This window comes from Kogia breviceps, chromosome 2, assembly GCF_026419965.1.
Source record: "Kogia breviceps isolate mKogBre1 chromosome 2, mKogBre1 haplotype 1, whole genome shotgun sequence".
NCBI classification, from domain to species: Eukaryota; Metazoa; Chordata; class Mammalia; order Artiodactyla; family Physeteridae; genus Kogia; species Kogia breviceps.
The window spans coordinates 199150419-199169427 of NC_081311.1; the positions used below are offsets into that span (position 1 = coordinate 199150419).

The following is a 19009-nucleotide window of genomic DNA, read 5'->3' on the forward strand; positions in this document are numbered from 1 at the left end:
ATATATAATCATACGTACGAGTGAGATCACACTACACATAGCTTGGTAACTTGGGGTTTATTTAACATTATAGTGCAGGACAGTATGTCATCATATTGTGAGAACTTATGTTCTCATGTCAATTAATACATAATTACATCATCATTAGTAAGAACACTTAATCGTATGATGTATCATGGTTTTAAACCAATCCTTTATAGTTGATCACTGGCTGACTAATATTTTGATTATATGAACCAGACTTTATGTAAGGGGCAAAATAGTAAATATTTTAGGCCTTGTGGACCATATATGGTCTCTGTCATATATTCTTTTTTAAAAACAACCTTTTAAAACTGTGAAGGCCATGCCTAGATCATAGACCACGTGAAAACAGGCCTGGCCTTATTTGGTCCGTGGGCTGTAGTTTACTGACCCCTGGAATAAGCAGTGCTGTGATACATGTCCTAGACAACAGCTTGTGCATGCCTGCTGCTGTCTTTGGATAAATTCTTAGAAGTGGAATTATAGGTACTGAGTAACTGATGCTAATTTTAAGGCTTTTTATCAGTACTATCCAGTTACCCTCCAGAGAGTTTTTCCAGTTGCCATCCCCACCATCAGTGTTTGAAAATTTCCTTTTTCCTAAACCCTTAACCAGCATGGCATATTTTCATTATTTTTTTTCTTTTTGCTATTTTGGGAGGAAATAAATGCTATCTAAATGTCATTTGAATTTTCATTTCTTAAATAAGTAGGATGCCAAATTTTTTTCCTACTTATTAGCTCTTTATGTCTTTCATGAGCTGTTGTTACGTGCTTAGCCCTTTTTTTCTGTTGAGGTTTTTTTTTATTATAAGAGTTCTTATATAGAAATTATATGAAACTTTTTTCTTAGCTTACTTAGCTGTGCTGTAAACATTTTCCTGTTTTTCATTTTTTTTGTTGTTCTATAAAAGTTTGTGTTGGGCTTCCCTGGTGGCACAGTGGTTGAGAGTCCGCCTGCCGATGCAGGGGACACTGGTTCATGCCCCGGTCCGGGAAGATCCCACATGCCACAGAGCGGCTGGGCCCGTGAGCCATGGCCGCTGAGCCTGCACATCCGGAGCCTGTGCTCCGCAACGGGCGAGGCCACAACAGTAAGAGGCCCACGTACCGCAAAAAAAAAAAACCAACAAAAAACGGGCCTTCAGACCCCAAGATAACTCATCCATGTTTTTTTCTAGTCCTTTTAGAGTTCTGTGTCGTTTATGTGGAATAAAGCTCTAAGTGAGTATCTGACTGTACTTTTCCGAATGGTTAGCCAGTTGTCCACTGAAGAATCCCTGTATCCCAGTTGATTTGCACTGCAGTCTTTCTCATATACTAAACCCTTAGCTGTGTGATGGGCTGGCTAGGCATGCCACCACTGAGGTAGGAGGTGGAGCTTGTATTTCTTGGTCTTGCTTTGGGGGTGGTAAGGGTCTACAAGAATGGTTCAGTTTAGAAAGTGTTGTCAGAATCCAGGACCACAGTTCTGGTGCAGAGGTTTGCTCTCTCTGTGGGGGACCCCGCTGTTACAAGGGCCATTGGCCAGGGAGGTGGCTGCACCAGCATCTAACTGTGGACAGCGTGAAGGGACAAGGAGGAGAGGGGCAAGTGCAGTCGGACCCTTGGAGCTGCAGTGAGTACTAGGCCGGGCGACTGTGTGTTGGGGCCTCAGAGGAGGGAGGGGGTGAGCCTTCAGTCCCTTCAGGTCCTGAGTCGGTGATGCGGTCTACCCAGCAGATTACCTGTGTTCAGTGTGTTCATTAGAGAGACTTACCAGCATGTACAGCGCTGGTGACGCTGACCTTCCCTCTTCAGCCGGAAGGCCTTGCTGAGAGTGCAGGCTGTGCTAGCATTCCCTCCGTTGTCAAGTGCATTCCTGTTTACTTGCAGGAAAGCAAATTAGCACATTCCGTTGATTCCAACTCACTCTGAACCTAAATTCTGTAATCCTCAGATGCCTACATCTGCATGCTTGGATTAATCTTTTGGGGGAGTCTAGGTGACATGACATTTGACATTCTGATGTCATGGTGTTTTGAAATCAGGAAGAAAACTTATGAGGGTACTGAAAAATGTGTTTGTTTTATACAAATAAGCTGAAACTATTAGAGTACTAGAAATAGTACAGGAGGAGATCTGGATGGTGAAATATTTTCTAGATTGGTATCAAACATAAAAATTTGATGACGAAGATTTCTTATCTGTGAGATGACCTGTCTGGTGAGATTCTGTGAGACGACTGTCAAGCTCCTCAGAGCAAGGCCCCCTCGCAGTGGAACTGGGCCTGGGGAAGAGGCGCACCCGCTGCAGGTGGGGTGGGCTCGCGGCCTTTCTGGAGGCAAGGGCACTTGGCGCTGAATCTGCAGCCTGCTCTCTGGCCAGCCCCTCCCCTTCCTGGCCTTCATCCTGGGGAAATATTTCATATGGATGCGAATGAAGACAGCGTTGATTAAGCAGGTTTGTAGTGGAAGTGGGAAGCAACCTAAACATCCAATAATAGGGAACTGGCTTGTTAAATACTAGTGTTTGTACCGTGGAATGCACAAAAGCCCAAAGTCATCTGAAATGGTGACAAAAATAAATGTGGAAAAGAAATATATAGCACATTTCCCTACTTCCGTAAAGAAAAATGAATGTGCGTCACACACACCTGTGTGTGTCGCCTAGAAAAGCGTCTCCAAAATATGCATCAGGTATTAGTAGAGATTATTTCTGGGTGGGGTTTTATATATCTCTATATCTATATATATAGATATCTTTCCTTTTTGTTTTTTCTTAGATGAGTATGGATTGCTTTTAAAACAGAGTAATATTAAAAGAACAATTTTATCCGAACATGCTTCATCATAAATAATGTTGATGTGCCTTATTCTCATGTACTTGTTTTCATTCTCTCTCCCTCCTTGAAGTATAAAGTGGACTAGGACTAGCATCTAGAAGAAAGTAAATGACAATAATGCCTTGAGAAGCACCCACAAAGGGACCCAGCGCTGCTGCGAGGAGCAGTATTTCAGCCGTAGTTCAGCAACTTAGCGCTAAGGAGGCCATGGGCTCCTGTAGGCAGTGGGGCCTGGAGGGTACAGGACTCCTCCCCGGAGGGCACTGTGGCTCCTCCTGCACAGCCTAGGCCCAGGCAGGGTCAGAGGATGCAGAAGGCCAGCCCCTGGCACCATCCGCCGTTAGCTCCGGGGCCTGTAGAGGGGTCCTGTTAGGGGTGCGGGCAGGCTTCACCTGGAGAGCAGCACGGTGCATGCAGTGTGCAAACACTGCTGCGGGGGTGACGGAGCCGGTGCCTGATGAGCCAAGTGAGCGGTGAGCCAAGGCACTCGGCGGGGGGTATGTGGAAGGCTCTGGAGAGCCTGTGATCTCTGCCTTCTGTGTTGCAGCCGCCTAAAGTGAAATGCTTGACCAGGATCTGGCACCCCAATATCACAGAGACAGGCGAGATATGTCTCAGGTGAGTTTACCTCCATTCCCGTCTTCGTGTTGTGAGCACCGTGCGTGAGTGATGGGCTTTCTACATGGTATCTCCCCCGAGAGGAGATTTTAAGGCTGGGCCAAGGTTAGGGAGGCTTCTGGCTGCACTCAAGTAACTGGAGTGGCCTCCCAGCTTCCGCATCCCAGCCCGACCTCTGCAGTCCACCCAGGTGCCCCCCTCTGAGGGCCCTTACCCTTTTCCATCCGTATGGCTGATTTTAGCTAAGAGGGGAAAATATGAGTAATGGAATCCAGGGTGGGGGAGATGTGCATGGGAGGCTTCAGAAGACCCAAGCAAGCACTTGTATTTAAATGTCTTCTCTTTCCCCAAATAGTCTTGATGCTCATAGGAGCACTTTCGTAGCAGGATAAGCTTTCCCAGTTGGGCCTGGGTCCCCACCCTTCCGATGGCAGATGGTCGGGGTCAGTGACCTCGTGCCTCTTAAGCTTGCTGGTCACTGACGTAGAGAAGTGGAGGAGTTGTGTGGGGTGCTGGTGGTTGTCGTTTTTAAGTAAATTTAGCTTGTGGGCTTTAGCTTTCTGCGTCTTGAGTTTTCTCCGGTGGGGCAGAGAGGTTACCTTGTAGGGCCTCTGGTGCTGGACCCCCGGGCCAAGCCCCAGCCCCACCACCACCACTGCCAGCTTCGGGACTGTGGGAACCTGGAGAGCAGGCAGACAGGAGTTCTCCGGCGTGTCCTTTGCTTTCTTACTGTGATCTAGTCCCTCCTCAGGCCCTGCCTCTGTATCCTGTCCTTTTACCCTCTTCTCCCCGCACGTGCACTATGACTGCTTCTCCCTGCGAGGATGACGATTAAGACTCATTTCCCCATTTTATTTTGTATGTGGAGCCCCCTTTTCTTTCACATCAGCTTCATTTTTTAATAGATAGTTAACGGGAATTCCCTGGTGGTCCAGTGGTTAGGTCTCCATGCTCTCACTGCCAAGGACCCAGGTTCGGTCCCTGGTTGGGGAACCACGATCCACCAAAAAAAAAAAAGATAGTTAAAAATACACTTTATAAGTCAGTCATCTTCCCTTTTAAGTATCTGTCCTTTAAGTATTGAAACTTTAAAAATCTATGATTGGGCTTTCCTGGTGGCGCAGTGGTTGAGAGTTTGCCTGCCGATGCAGAGGACGCGGGTTCGTGCCCCGGTCCGGGAGGATCCCACGTGCCGCAGAGCGGCTGGGCCCGTGAGCCATGGCCGCTGAGCCTGCGCGTCCAGAGCCTGTGCTCCGCAACGGGAGAGGCCCGCGTACCGCAAAAAAAAAAAAAAAAAATCTATGATCTTCAGGTCCACATTGTAAGTGGTTTCCGGTCTGGCCTTGTCTCCCCAGCTTTTCACCTGCGCCCACTCTCCTGGGGGATCCCCACACTCCACTTCCTGTCACGTCCCCTTCTCCGGTCAGAATTAGGTCCAGAGAGGGCATTTCTCTACTCACTTTCGCAGGCTTCTGAGAAATCAGATTATTAGCGAAGTATAATAGGAATTTAACAGATGGTAGCCTGCTACAAAAGACAGAAACTTTCAAGGAAAATTATTGATAGGTTTAGCCACATTAAAATTAAAAATACAGGGCTTCCCTGGTGGCGCAGTGGTTGAGAATCCGCCTGCCGATGCAGGGGACACGGGTTCGTGCCCCGGTCTGGGAAGATCCCACATGCCGCGGAGCGGCTGGGCCCGTGAGCCGTGGCCGCTGAGCCTGCGCGTCCGGAGCCTGTGCTCCACAACGGGAGAGGCCACAACAGTGAGGCCCGCGTACCACAAAAAAAAAAAAAAAAAAAAAAAAAAAAAATTAAAAATACAAAAAAAAATTGAAAGAGAAAAGATCAAGATTACATCCTTTGTATGTAAACAGTCCTTTCAATCAATATGAAAAAGATGGGACATATCCACTGGAGAAACGAGCGTTGCCTACAAGTGGGTGATTCATAGAAGGAGAAATACAGTGGGTGGAAAGCATCTGCTTGATGCTCAGTCTCCTTGGTGATCAGAGGACACATGGAAGCAAGGGGACACCGCTCACCACTTCTCAGACTGGCAGATACAAAAGCAAAGTGTGTGTGAGAACAGGCTCCCTCGTTCCACGGGAGAGTGCATGTATCTGTACGCCTTTCATTGGTCCTTCAGCCGTAAGGCCTGCATTTAACTTGTGTACACCCTCGGACCTGTCAGCTGCACCTCTGGGATTTAACTGAGGGAAGTAATGTGCCAGGTTTATGTACAAAGACTACCTCTTCGTGAAAAACTAGACAGTGTCCAGTGACGGTTTTGGGCACAGCCGACTCACGGCATCTGAATAAAGGACATGACGTGCCTGGCGCACCATGGGGCCTGGTCTAGCCACAGGGGTGCTTGCTTCTCTTAGTGAGACTTGCCCTGCTGCCACCAAGGGTCCACACCCTGCTCTTGGCTCAGGGCCAGCAGTGCTATGTCTGTGGGATTGGAGGGACCAGGGCCATGAACCCGGCCGTTGCACTTCAGATTTTTTTTCTCCTAGAACCCGAGTTTCCAGTGTAGTCCCTGAGGCATCCCCTGCCCCCTTACCTGTACCCTCTCTGATGGCCACATGGCTGTCACCTGAGCTCCCTCGGGACTGCCATCTGCTCAGGCTGGGCCCGAACCTCCATGGTGTCACCCTGCCCAGATCTGCGGCCCCCAGACATGGGCACATCTGGCCTCCAGGGGCAGAGGCCTCCTGCTCTGTCTGTGCTTGTTGACAGGGAAGCGCAGAGGGCGCTGACTGGTCAGCCAGTCTGCCCGCCTGCCTTCCATCAGCTAATGTTGGTTGAGCCCAGACACAGTGGGGAGCGGTTTGCGTTCTCTGCTTTATGGGGTTTGCCGGCTGGTGGGGAGACAGGCATTAAACAAGTAAACAGGGGCTTCCCTGGTGGCGCAGTGGTTGGGAGTCCGCCTGCCGATGCAGGAGACACGGGTTCGTGCCCCGGTCCGGGAGGATCTCACACGCCGCGGAGCGGCTGGGCCCGTGAGCCGTGGCCGCTGAGCCTGCGCGACCGGAGCCTGTGCTCCGCAACGGGAGAGGCCACGGCAGTGAGAGGCCCGTGTACCGCAAACAAAACAAAACAAAACAAGTAAACAAGCAAGGGTATAGCTAAAATTGCAATAAGGTCTATAAATGAAAAGGATAAGCTAGATCAGAAATAATTCTTTCCCCTGTCTTAGTAAAGAAGTCTCTCGTTGGATCATATAAACCACCAGGATTGGGCAGTTGGTTCCCAAAAAGTTATTCAAAAGTTGTAGAGATTTTATCTCAACAACTCACTGATAGCTCTGCAGGGTGGAAAGGCGTCCCCCGGGTAGATGGGAGTAGGGTACGTGATGTGAGTTTCCTTCTTAGTGCTCGAAGTAAGCTGTAGGTTAGTTTTATTTATTCTAACTGATCTTCATGGGCAATTAAGATTATGGCATTGATTCAAATTCTGCATTTTTGTATTTTCTCCTGATCGTCGTTGATTTTTGTGAATTTGAACGTGTTCTGATTCAAAAATTTTCTTAACAGTAACAAGTATGACCTGGAAAGCCTCATATTGACGTGTTAGCTTAGGAGCTGTTAGGCTGAGGTGAAAGCAAGTGAGATATAATTCAACAATGCCAAGCTCCTTTTTTCACCAGAAGGAAACTAGGCAGTAAGTGGTAATTTTTCAAAGTATGGAATGGTTATTTATATGAGAGTATGTGCTGTGCATTTGCAGTTGATAGAACAGTCATGAAAATGACTCTTAGGTCAGCTCGCATCACATATACCCCTGGAGCCCACGTGACCTTCCCTGAGCATGGCCCTCCCACCACGGGTGAGCACCTTCCAGAATTTTGTGTTGATCTGCTTTTATTTTTTAAACAGCTATATTAAAATCATGTGCTAGGCGCTCACGTGGGTGTGAGTCCACAGCTCCATTTGGGGGCGCGTGCCCTGGGGCGGGTAGGGCCCTGTGCCTTGGTTTCTCCTTTGCAGCATGGGACCCCTCCCTCTCTGCTCTTGGGGCACTGGGCGGGTGCTGGGTCCTGCTGACACACAAACAGGCAGCTCTGCCGTCATTGTTGTCACCGTCCTTTCCCGAAGGTTAAATTGACAGGTGTGCTCTGTGTGTTCTGATTTAAGCATGCTTTTCCCCTGCTGAGCGTACAATACATGAAAATAACACTCGCTATTAGACTGGAGGGCCCGTACAGGCGTGAGGCAGAGAAGGCCTTCTGTAGCGACGCAGGAAACTGCGGAGCCACAGGAGAGACGGACTGTATGAGACGCGCACCTCCGTTCCGACAGAAATCACGCTGAGCAGCCCGCGGGACTGGAGGCTGCTCCCTGCTGACCGCTGTGCCTTTCTGTGTCTGTTTCAGTTTACTGAGGGAACATTCGATTGACGGCACCGGCTGGGCCCCCACGAGGACACTGAAGGTAGTGTGTCCTTTGCCCACAGCCTCCCCGGATGCCCCTCCGCCGGCAACCAGCCTCCTGTAAGGACAGCGATGTCCACGCTGTCCCATCCGCATGGGTGGACGGGCCTGCGCTACTCGCCCGCCACCGCCCGCCTGGGGCTGCTGGCCAAGCGCTGGCCCTGCTCCGCTCCTCTGTCCCCACTTCTCTTCGGTTGGGGGTGGGGATTAGGGTGTCAGATCATCTCCTCTGCCCTTTACCATTCGTGCTTCGGTGGTTTACGGTTTTTACCCTTGTGCTATTCGCCCCAGTCTTTGATAGCTGTCTCCCTCTGTAAGCAGTGGAGACTTGCCAGGCATGGGTAGAGACGGAGGAAGGAAAGGCTGGATGTTCTGTGTCTGCCCTGAGTTACACTGGACAGAGGAGGGGTGGCAGGGTGCAGCCAGGTGTGCTGCACGGGGGCCCCTCTGCCGGGGCAGGGGGTGGAAGGGGAGCCACAGGGACTAAATAAGTGGCCCCAGTTGCTTCTCCAACGTGGCTCGAGTGGGTTTCCGGGGTGCGTGTCGCGAGTACCCATGTGAGGCCGCCGGCTGTGCTTCGCCTCAGGGCTTTCCCATGGTGCTGTCCATAGGCACCTGCAGTTTCTTCCCATGCCTGACCTTTTATCAGAAGGAGTCAGGACTTTTGGCCAGTGTTCACCTAGTAGTAAGCAGCTACCTGACTTTTGCCATCTTTGACTGAGTAGTGAACTGGTTCCACACGGTCGTGGCCTCTGCCTGTCTGCTGAGGGCTTGATCCTGCCCAGAAGAGCGATCGCCTGGGACTGGGTTTGGGGGCAGCTGTGTTCCCAGCCTGCACTTCAGCACAAAGGCATGGTCTTCTGAGCCAGGCCCATCTTCCCTGGTGACTGTCCTGCTTCTCTGACACTGATGGTCCCACCTTTGAACTTGAAAGGGCTGTGGGCATCCAGTCAGCCTGTTTGTGAAGCTCTGAGAGCTGCGTGGCGTATCACACGAGCCGTCTCCCTGCCTCTCTCTCTCGTAACGTTTTTCCACACGTGTCCACTTCGGCTCAGTCAGGCATGGATTATAAACGCTGTCCCAACTAAAACCACTCGTAGGTCTAAGTCTGTGCCGAGTGCACAAAAAGCGAGCAATGGCTGGTAACAGAGCTGCTGCGCTGGATGCTGTCCCCCAGGTTGCAAGGGGGAGCCTGAGATTGACTTTCTAGGCCCTACCTTTTAAAATAACTCCTGCAGAAAACTAACCTCCTCCACTATATGCTGACTTAACTGGTTCATCTCTTAGAGACCATCCCCACCTGAAACTTGTTTTCGTCTTTCTTTCTCATTTCAGGATGTTGTTTGGGGATTAAACTCTTTGTTTACTGTAAGTATGTTGACCAGAATCCCAAGTTTTTCTGGATTCCTCTGTCTCCTGGTTTTAAAGATCACGTTAAGGATAACATGAGGGAATCAAAAACAGCAGTGTGGGCATACTGAACCCCTCTTTGCTTTGGCACTTTTGTGAATCAGAAGAGCAGTGAGACAAAAACTGAGGGGGCTTTGGAGCGACACTCCGGGAGGTCCTGGGGCCGGGGTGGGGGGCGGGAGCAGAGCATCCCCGCTTCCGCCCTGCTGTCGTGGCTGCCTCGCTCCCGGGGCCCGCAGGCCAGTTCCGCTCGCTGTGGTCTCCTCCACGCAGGCCCCCCTGGGAGCGCCTGGCCCACCTCACACCGTCCGCTCTCCCCGGCAGCCAGTCCACAGCTTCCTTCGCTCCCAGGGGCCCGGTTTGGGAGAAGGAGTGTGCAGTCACCAACCTTTAGGGTTTTCACAAACCCAGAACCTTAGAATTATTCTCTTAATCAGTGAAGTTTGCTGTCCTCAGAGAACAGCACCTTGCAGGCAGGGGCTGGAGGGCGGGAAGAGGCATAGGAGAAGGGGAAAGGGGGAAAACTGGGATTTGGATTTTTATATAATATTATTTGTTCCCTTGAGTTTTGGCTTTTTTATCATAAAGAAGCTTTGAAAGAAAGAAACTGCAGGGATCTGTCTCTGTGCAAAAAAAAAAAAAAAAATCTCTGCTACTTTTGGTAAAACCTAAGTACCCCATGAAAACGAGCCCATCCTGGACAGCCTGCAGGACGGCGGGACTGCCCCCTCACCCTGTCGTCCTCAGCCAGTGAAAAACAGCAGAGCAGAGCCTCAGAGGAGACCCCTAAGTGCCTGCACCCCCCCCCCCCGCCTTCTTGGCTGATGTCACCAGGTGGTCCGGTAACACCTCCTGATGTCAGGACCTGCCGTAACCTCCAGGAGAAGGCAATACCCAAGGGGCACCGGGCCATCTGGACAGTTTTCCGCTGGTCTCAGCCGTTTTGTTGTGATTGCTTTTGGCTTTTCCATTGAAGTGAATGAAGTTTTACTTCTGGAGATGCAGAGGCTGGAGCGTGATTTAAAACCTGCCTGGCAGTTGTGCTGCTTTTCTTTTGAAGGACATCTGGTGGGTCCCCATCTCTCCGAGCACTCCAAACCTTCCAAATTCTAAAGAGCCCATCAAACTTGCTAATGAAGTCTATAATGGTTATTCCAACTCACATATTCATTTTAGGTAAAATATATGGTAAAGAAGATGAAGAATTCTGTATGTCTGGTGTAGTCTTTATATGCACCGGGATTCTAATATGTGCTTTATATTTTTGCCTGTTTCTGGGACTTGGAACTAACTTCCCAGGTGTTAATGATCATAGAGATTTATAATTTTTCCTGGCTGTATTTGTGACATATTGGTCACACCCATATTTGTTTCCAAATCAGGAATACAATCCCCAGATTAAACATTTCTCCTGAGGAGAAATACAGTTGTCTTTACAATGATCCATCAATGGCTTTGGAAAGCAGTGACTCATCATAACAAATGTTTCTACCCTGATCTTTAAGAAGAGGAATAGGTAGTATAAAGAAAAGACATGGTCTTCGATCTAAAATCCGTTGTTATTCTTGGGGTGGGGTGGTGGGGAGTAGCATTCCAGGGCCCTTCTAAGGTGGAAAGGCTCTGGTGCTGGTTCCCTGGGGCCAGGGAGCACTGGCCTCGATGGTACCATCCTGCGTTGTTAGGTCGGGTTGCAGACGTCCCTCCTGCTGGCTTGTGAGTGCCGTGTTTGTGGAGGTGAGTTAAAGGTGAAGCGAGAGGCTAGGCAAAGTCAGAATAGAAACACAGACTTAGAAGGCAGAGTTGTTAATCACAAAATAAAGGAGAAAATGAATTTTTAAGGAAAAATTAATAGGATTTTTATTTAGAAATGCTCATAATAAGAGAGGTTTGTCATTCCCCGAGCATCAAAACCAGATTAGAAATGAGTGTGGTCGCTCTTCCCTCACCAAACGTTGGATAATCGTGAGTAAACACATCCCTGCCTTCTTTCAGTGCACTGTTAATCACCGTTCTGAAAAAAGTATCTCACATTCAGTGCTTCTACATCAAAAGGAACTTTAGTTCTCAGGAGTTTTTTCATCTCTCTAGGTCGTTCTTTCATTTGCTGATTAGGTTTCTGTTGCCTGCTTCATAAAATGAAGACGTGCAACAGCAGAAAAACAGATTCTTCCCATTGTTTACTTTGAGTTTCTCTCTTTTTAAGGATCTTTTGAATTTTGATGACCCACTGAACATTGAAGCTGCAGAACATCATTTGCGGGACAAGGTAAGCTAGTAACAGGAATATTCTAGGTTGATGTATTTGGTGAAAAGATAATTACTGCCCCTTGATTAAATAAGTATGAAATTGAGAATGGTGACTAGAATTTAACTAGAATTAAATCCCATTGAATTAAATGGGACTAGAATTTAAAGCAATTTATGAATGATGTATTATAATAAATGTGAGTGGTCTCAGAGAAGTGTTTGACCCAAGGTCAGACAGAAGTGTTTTTAGGTGTGGTTTTCTGGTAGAGTTCAGTGTGAGTGATCTACAACAGGCGGCTGTTGCTTTACCGCATGACGGTGTAGGAGCGCAGAAGGGAGAGCGAAGGGTGTTACCGACCCCCACCCCCCACCCCCCACCCCCCACCTCCGCCGCCACCCAGCAGGCTGCCCGCCCTCCACACCTTCCCGGAGCGAAGGCGCACGCGAGCCCACAGCGATGGGGTCGTGTTTGTTTCGTTGTCGTTGTTCGTGTATTTTCACTGTTTCCCTCCAAGTCAGTGCATAAACTATCACTTGTTCATTTTAGGAGCTGTTGAAGACTGTCCCGTGGTGTGGCTCTACCGTACTTTTCTCAACCATTCTCTTATGGCTGGGCGCTCGGGTTTTTCCACGGGATTATTTTCCAGCTACAGATAGCACTGCAGTAAATGCCCTTCATACGTATACGCATCCTTACAGCGTGCGCGCACAAGGCACAGGGTCTGGGCCAGGAGCCCGGGAGGCGGCCGAGCGTGGCTGAGGCGAGGCTGCTGGAGGTTGTTCCGAGCTGGTCGGGCCTAAGCAGACAGCACGGCAGCGCTGACTCCGTTTATCACAGGACCTCACGTGTCATTTTCTGATTCCCTGAGAATCCTTGCCCCGCCCAGGAGTCAGCCACTTAACGCTGTCGGATCGGCTGACATGGCTCTGAACGTACGACGTTCTAAAGGCCATCACGTTGGTCCTTAATACCGTGCTTAATGTTGAGGGCAGCTGCTTCTGTTCATGTAAGACCTACTGTGTGCCAGAGCGCGCGGGCATTTTAAATGTGCCACGTGTGGCGTTCACCATAGCCTGCCTTAGCAGGGCCCTGAAGGGCAGGCAGGAGGGCCCCCCAGCACATGTCCTGGCACGCGGGGAGCAGAGAGCCAGGCAGTGGCCCCGGAGGGTCAGCGGGTGCCTCTGGTTGGGCGGGCAGAGGAGGCCACGTCCTGCTGAGCAGGTCGGGAGGTGGCTGAGGTCTTCAGCCTCGCCCACTGGCCCACCTTCAGCAGTCAGCCATCTGCACCCAGGGGCGGCCCTGGCGGGGAGGAGCCTTTGTTTGTCTGCTATGCTGACAGGCCTTGCAGGCGGGCCCCCAGGAGGCTCTGTTCATGTTCTGACTCCCCCTGTCATTGTCACTGTCCCCGACAAACATGTCCCCACTCAGCACTAACTGTTGTAGCCCCTGTGGACTAAACCTTGTCGGGGAGGGAACACCCTTATAGAGCCAGGAGGAGAAACATGTTACGATTGTTCTCTTTTTATTGTTCTCGGAAGGGTGTTTCCTGCTCTTTGTATGAAATAGGAAGAGACTTGCAGCTTACAGGCAGACTTCATTTTATTGTGCTTCGCAGATATGGGTGCTGCTGCTTTGTGTAGGGGTCTCAGGGAAAGCCTTTCTGCTAAGATGTGAGTAGAGGCCGATTGGGAACCAAGTGGACCTCTGGGAGGAGTGTTCCAGAGGCCTCAGCAGCAGCGCAAAGGCCCTGAGGCAGGACTGCTCTCCTGGTGCTCAGGGATGCTTCAGAGGCCCCGTGTGACTGGGGCAGGGCAGCAGGAGGGCAGTGGTGACATGGTAGTAGCAGCCCTGCGTGGCCCTCCAGGTGCCAGGCAGTGTCATACCTGCTCCCAGACACGAGGGAGGGACTCTTGCCCCTGATTTGCTGCTGAGGGAGCAGGGCCACCAAGAAGTGAAAGATTTGCCAGGAAGGGGCGAAGCCCAAGATTTGAACCCGGGCGGTTTGGCCCCAGAGTTTGTGGTCTTCTCACTGACGAGAGCCAAGGGGACTGAGGCTGAGCTGAGGCACGTGTGGTCCTGGGTCAGACGTTGGGGGGTCGGGGTGTCTGTGGGATCGTCGGTCCACGTCCCGGGAGCTTTGGCCGCGGCTCCCCGGGAGCCGATGGTATGTCGGCAGCTGGGTACCGCGGAGGTGACCCTGTGAGAGTTTTGCTAAAGGCAGCCAGGGCTTCTGTGCGGCCCGTGCTGGCTGCGGGCAGACGGCGGTGAGGGAGCCTCTGAGGACAGTCCTGGGCCACCTGGTGGCGACCACAGGTGTCCCCTTCTCCCCTTTCCTTGGACCGCCCCACCCTGAAAGAGTGACTTCAGCGTGGCCACGGAGAGCAGGCCCGTTCCGCCCACGCCACCCAGGGTGGCCCCTGCAGCAGGCAGGGCCCAGGGCAGCCACCAGAGGGTGCGCATCAGGCCCGGGGCTGTGCCTCTTGCTGGATGGGACTGAGGCCTGGGACCCTGTGTGCAGCTGTGGGTGGGAGTGAGAGGGTTGAGAGCCCGCCTTCAGGTCACAGGCTGTCCCGCCACCAAATGCGGGGGGTGTTCTGAGGCGGACAGGCTCCAAGTCACTCGTGGCTCAGACAGTCCCGGGGCCCTTCCCAGTCCTGCAAGGCCAGGGGATTTTGCTCCTGGCCTTAGAGAGAAGAGACCTGGGGACACACTTCGGGCGTTGGCTCAGGTCTGAGGTGGCTTTCCCGCCCGCGCTCACCTGGGAGATACCTGCATCCACCCAGCGTTTTCACACCTGAGGGATCAGCCCAGGCCCCCAGGTGGCCTCTGCTTGATGCCCAAGGAGGGCCCTCTGTAGCAAGCCCACCTCTCCTCTCGGGCTGGGTGGTCACCCTGATGGCGGCCTGCACTTGGGCCGTAGGTAGCAGGGTCCTGGAGAGACAGGTCAGGACACAAGGGTCTTCCCGAGAACAGCAGCCAAGGCTCATGTCCGTTTGTGGTCCAGAATCCCGGCCTGACCCACATCGTGACCTTGACCACACTGGTGAATCCCACCCTCCCCGTCTGCACCAGCGAAGGGTCTTCGGTTCCCTTCCGCCCAGAGCTCGTTTGTGTCCCCTCCCGGCACCCAGAGTGGCAGGGAGATGGCACTCGGCCCCGTGGGTCTCTGAGTCTCCTGCCACCTTGGCGACTGGAGGATTGGAGGCCGGCCCCGACACAGCCTCCCGAGAGCTGGCAGGGTCCTTGGCTGGGGGAATGCAGCTTGTTCCCGAAGTGTCGCCGCTGCACTGCCTCACTCCCCCTCTTCCTCCTCTGCCTGGTCCTCTTGCCCCGCAGGAGGACTTCCGCAGTAAAGTTGAAGACTACATTAAGCGTTACGCCAGATGACAGGAGAGGACTGCGGGGCCGTGGGCTGTGCGCCACCACTTTGTCTCCAGCTGACGTGAGAAGGGGGTCTCCGCCCCGTCCTCGGCTCCCCTCAGTCCCGCTGGGCCACCCCAGTCCTGCGACCATGCTGTCCCGAGGAAGAACCTCTTCACGACCACCCATTGTAGACAGAGAGTTCCACGTGAACACAGCCAGAAAATGTGCTGGGGATTCTACAGACTTGTCTGCTTACCTTAACATGTTTACCTTTTTGAAACTGTTACTGTATAGGCTGTTAATGAGATTCTCGAGAAGTTGTGATGAACTCAGCATTGAGGCTAGAGCTTGCTTCTCCCCTTTCCCCGCAGTCAGTCCCTGCACAGGTGATGCTAACGATGTGCTCGGTGTAGCTCGCAGATTGGCGACCAGAAACCCGCTACAAACTGTGATTGGATGCGAATTCTCTTAGCTCCTTCCACGAGTGTTGGCCCTGCCTAGATGTCGTGAAGCTTCCCTGAATGCATAGTCATTCACTGTAGATCTCTTACTGAAATGCGTATTTTATTTAATGTAAGTATATTTTGGAACAGATTTGTAATTTGTACAATTTAATGCTTTAATTATTTTTTTCTATTCTCATTTAGTTTGTATTTTCATTGTATAGAGCAGACAGAAAGATGTTGGGTCAAGCAACTATTGACGAGAAATACAAAGAAAATATAAAAGACACAGTATTCGTTCTGTCCAAATGCAACGAGAATGTGGCTTTTGAAAATCAGCTCCTGTTTTCAGGTCCAGATGGGGCAAAGAAGTTTAGGGACCCTTTGAAGCTAGGTCTGGATGAATTTTTTAAAAATAATAATAATAATAGCAGGGAGCCCTTTCTCACATGCTGCCCGGAGGAAACTGGCTGGAGCGCAGCCCAGCCAGGGGCTTCGTGTTTCTGCCGTGGTCACGTGTCTGTGAGCCACTGTGCGAGAGAGCCAGACCCTCACGTTCTGGGGACGGGCGAGAAACCTCAGGAATCGGCCCAAACAATGTCTGACGCCACTGAGACCGCCCCTGTGGCCTTCTGAGTGCCTCTGGTTCTGGGCCCCATCTCGGGGGTGAGTCTCCCAGGCCTCGGAGGGCCAGGAATCAGTGGCACCCCATAGCCATTCCCGGGTCGGGTCAGTGCGCTTCAGAGTCAGAGCACCGAGGAGAGGTGAGTGGCGATATTACGGCGTTCGACATCTGAACCCTTGGAGTCAAACGCAAAATAAATATCTGCATGGTTTTGTCTGCTGCTCGCCTAACACGCTCCAGTTTACCTGACAGCCTCCGTAGGCCTCTGGATTCCCCTGTCTACCAGCTACCGGGTCTGGCTTGTTTTTCTTAATTTATAACATAATCCCAGACTATGAGATCAGTCTGTCCTGGAGATCAGCGGGGGAGGAATTCAGGCCATGCTTCCCATTTGTAACCAGGAATCATGCCTGTTAGACGGGAGGGTGACCCTGGCTGATGGGCCACTCCGTCGGGTGCGCAGGGCAGGAAGGATGGGGCTGGTTGAGGGCCTGGTGGCGTCTCTATGGCCCAGAGCCTGTCAGGCACAGCACCCTGGGAGGGATGCTCCAGGTCACATACTTCAACTCACCAACCGGCCTCAGAGCCATCCTCTGCTAGGTGGGCCAGGAGGGCAGCAGCTGGCCGTCCACACGCCTGCGTGGCGCCCCTGTGACCCAGGGCGCACTGCTCTCTGCCAGCTCTAGCCCGAATCATTTCACATCCCCCAGCTCTCCCGGCGGCACCCTCCCCTGGCGGTGCGCACAGAGGTGGAGGAAATGATGGCAGCGCCCGTGGTGAAATGGAAACGTGTGGGATGCAGGTGAAGACTGTGCCCTCTGGACCAGACTGAAAGGGAGAGGATCCCTTGTTAATTCTGACCTCACACAATATAGAAAAATACTTTGCGTATCAGGGGTCAAGCAGTTCTTCAAAAATGACGTTTCCACGTAACCGGGTCATCCCTTTCTGTCCACTGACGATCTCAGAGGCGTTTTACCTCCCTGCCCCCTCCCATCTTGTTAAGGAGCCCACCCAGCTTGGCCCATCTCCGTGGGCCAGGGGTACTGTGCTGGGGGCTTGGCCAGTGGTGGCTGCGGGGCACTGACCTCCAGGACTTTTGGTTTCCTGGGGTCTTTTTCCCACTCTTAGGCCAAAGTAACATTTCTGGCTGCCGTCCATGTGCCCCACCAGCCCAGAGACAGTTGACGATTTCTGATTTGCTGGGGGGGGGGGCGGGCCTGGGGCTTGAAGCTGTGGCGCAGCTCTGACTCTGAAGGTCAGTTGGATCCCCATGACTCTACTGTTTAAAATGGGGTACGTCAGCTGTGTGTCTTTCAGGCACACTTAGAAGGAAACAGCTCCCAGGGCAGCCCTCTCAGAAGGAGAAGGCTCACATCTTGCCTCTCACCTTCCCTCAAACACACCACCTGCAGGCCACCTCCTTTGCAGCCTTTCTAAGGAGCTGGGCCGAGTGTAACTTGGGTGTTGAGCACTGACCTTCCGGCTCTGTGTCTCCTCTTTCCCTGCAGTCCCGGTCTTCGCCTCTCCTGTGTTCTTTCCAGCCACTGTGCGTTGTTGTAGAACGCTGGCCCCGGGGAGCGGTGTGTCGTGGGTTATGGGTAGCTTCACAAGATGCCCTGTTTTACCTGCCCTCACCTCCAAGCCCTGAAAGCCTCAGAGGCCTGCTTGTCTGATCGACCGACCTCAGATAAGTCAGGCTTTGCACGTGGCTGGAGAAGTCTGCAGTACAGACGTCATGTTAAAACGTTGCCCTGTTCAGACCATTTGCAGTAGCTGAACCATTTTGAATGTAGTCTTTGAGAGGAACACGTCCCTTCGTGTCTGCGGTTTCAGTGCTCCAAAGCGTCCGTGCACATCTTCCTCTGCCTTTCGTTACACTCCCGGGGCTTGCACACTCGCCTAGGAAGACTTCACAACTTAGGGAGGCGACAGCGCCCTTCCCCATGGCTTGGCCGCAGCCAGGCCACTCTCAGGACATCCGGGGGCAGGGGCAGCATGTCTTTGTCTTAGGGCAGAAGAGGCAGATTCAGCAGTCCTGCTGGGTGCTGGAGCTTAGCAGAATCGTCTCGGAGGGCAAACTCCCAGGCAGTGGTGGTCAGCACAATGTGTTACGTGTCTTTAGGGGACAAATCGCACTGTTCCCTGGGCTGCTCCGTGAGCCCCACCCTTCTTTCTTTAAAGAACTGCTGTGAAATAAACCAAATTCCTGTTACCATCGGACTTTCTGCTGATTTGATTATCAGATCAAGCAGAAGAGTTTTCATATAAAAAGTCCAACAAGATGTTGGCCACCACAGGCGACACGGGTTCGAGCCCTGGTCCGGGTAGATCCCACATGCTGCGGAGCTACTAAGCCTGTGCGCCACAACTCCTGAGCCTGCACTCTAGAGCCTGCAAGCCTTAGAGCCCGTGTCCACAACAAGAGAAGCCACCGCAACGAGAAGCACAGCAACGAAGACCCAACACAGCCATTAATTAATTAATTAATTAATTTAAAAAAAATACCAACCACCAATGGCAGGTTTAACGAGACCCTTTCCCAGGTGGTCAGGTGGTGCGTTCTGTTCCGGGGTTATTTCACTTCCATCCACTTAAAAATGCTTCATCTTGGAAAGTCAGGTTTGCTACAAGTTCATTATTCTTCATAAAATAAAGTGTCTAGTAAGATGCTAATATATAGTTTTAGTAAAATAATGTTTTCCTTTGCCAAAGAAGAACTCAGAAAATGAGAAAACCTGTCACACCCTTCTTCCCCGTGCTCCCATGGCCCAGCCTCAAGCAAATCCAGCAGGTTGGAGGGGCCAGTGCACAGGGCTCCATATCACCTGCTGAAGTTACCGCTCGTGCCCTGGGGTTCCACGCGTTACCAGAATTGATTTATTGAAATAATTGTAGTTTGAAAAAAGTTCTTCAAAAAACGCCGTGATAGAGGCCTTTGGGGACCTTGCATTGTTAAGAATGTCTGTTTATTCGTCTCAAGCTGTATAAACTGAATTATAATCTCTTTTTAAATATC

At 51.6% G+C, this 19009-nt stretch overlaps 1 protein-coding gene across 7 annotated transcripts in view; it reads left to right on the top strand.

The window, feature by feature from the left end:
- UBE2F (ubiquitin conjugating enzyme E2 F (putative)) overlaps window positions 1-19009 on the top strand; it is a 55843-nt gene extending 36834 nt beyond the window's left edge. For 4 of the 7 annotated variants that reach the window (XM_059051274.2, XM_067027269.1, XM_067027268.1 and 1 more), the window contains 5 exons: window positions 3396-3466; window positions 7845-7902; window positions 9237-9269; window positions 11515-11577; window positions 14896-19009. In XM_059051274.2, coding sequence (XP_058907257.1) covers window positions 3396-3466; window positions 7845-7902; window positions 9237-9269; window positions 11515-11577; window positions 14896-14946 — 276 coding nt within the window. In that variant the 3' untranslated portion in view covers window positions 14947-19009. Of the gene's footprint in view, window positions 1-3395; window positions 3467-7844; window positions 7903-9236; window positions 9270-11514; window positions 11578-12105 lie in introns of all 7 variants that reach the window. The other 3 variants (XM_067027266.1, XM_067027267.1, XM_067027272.1) reach the window with 1 other exon arrangement.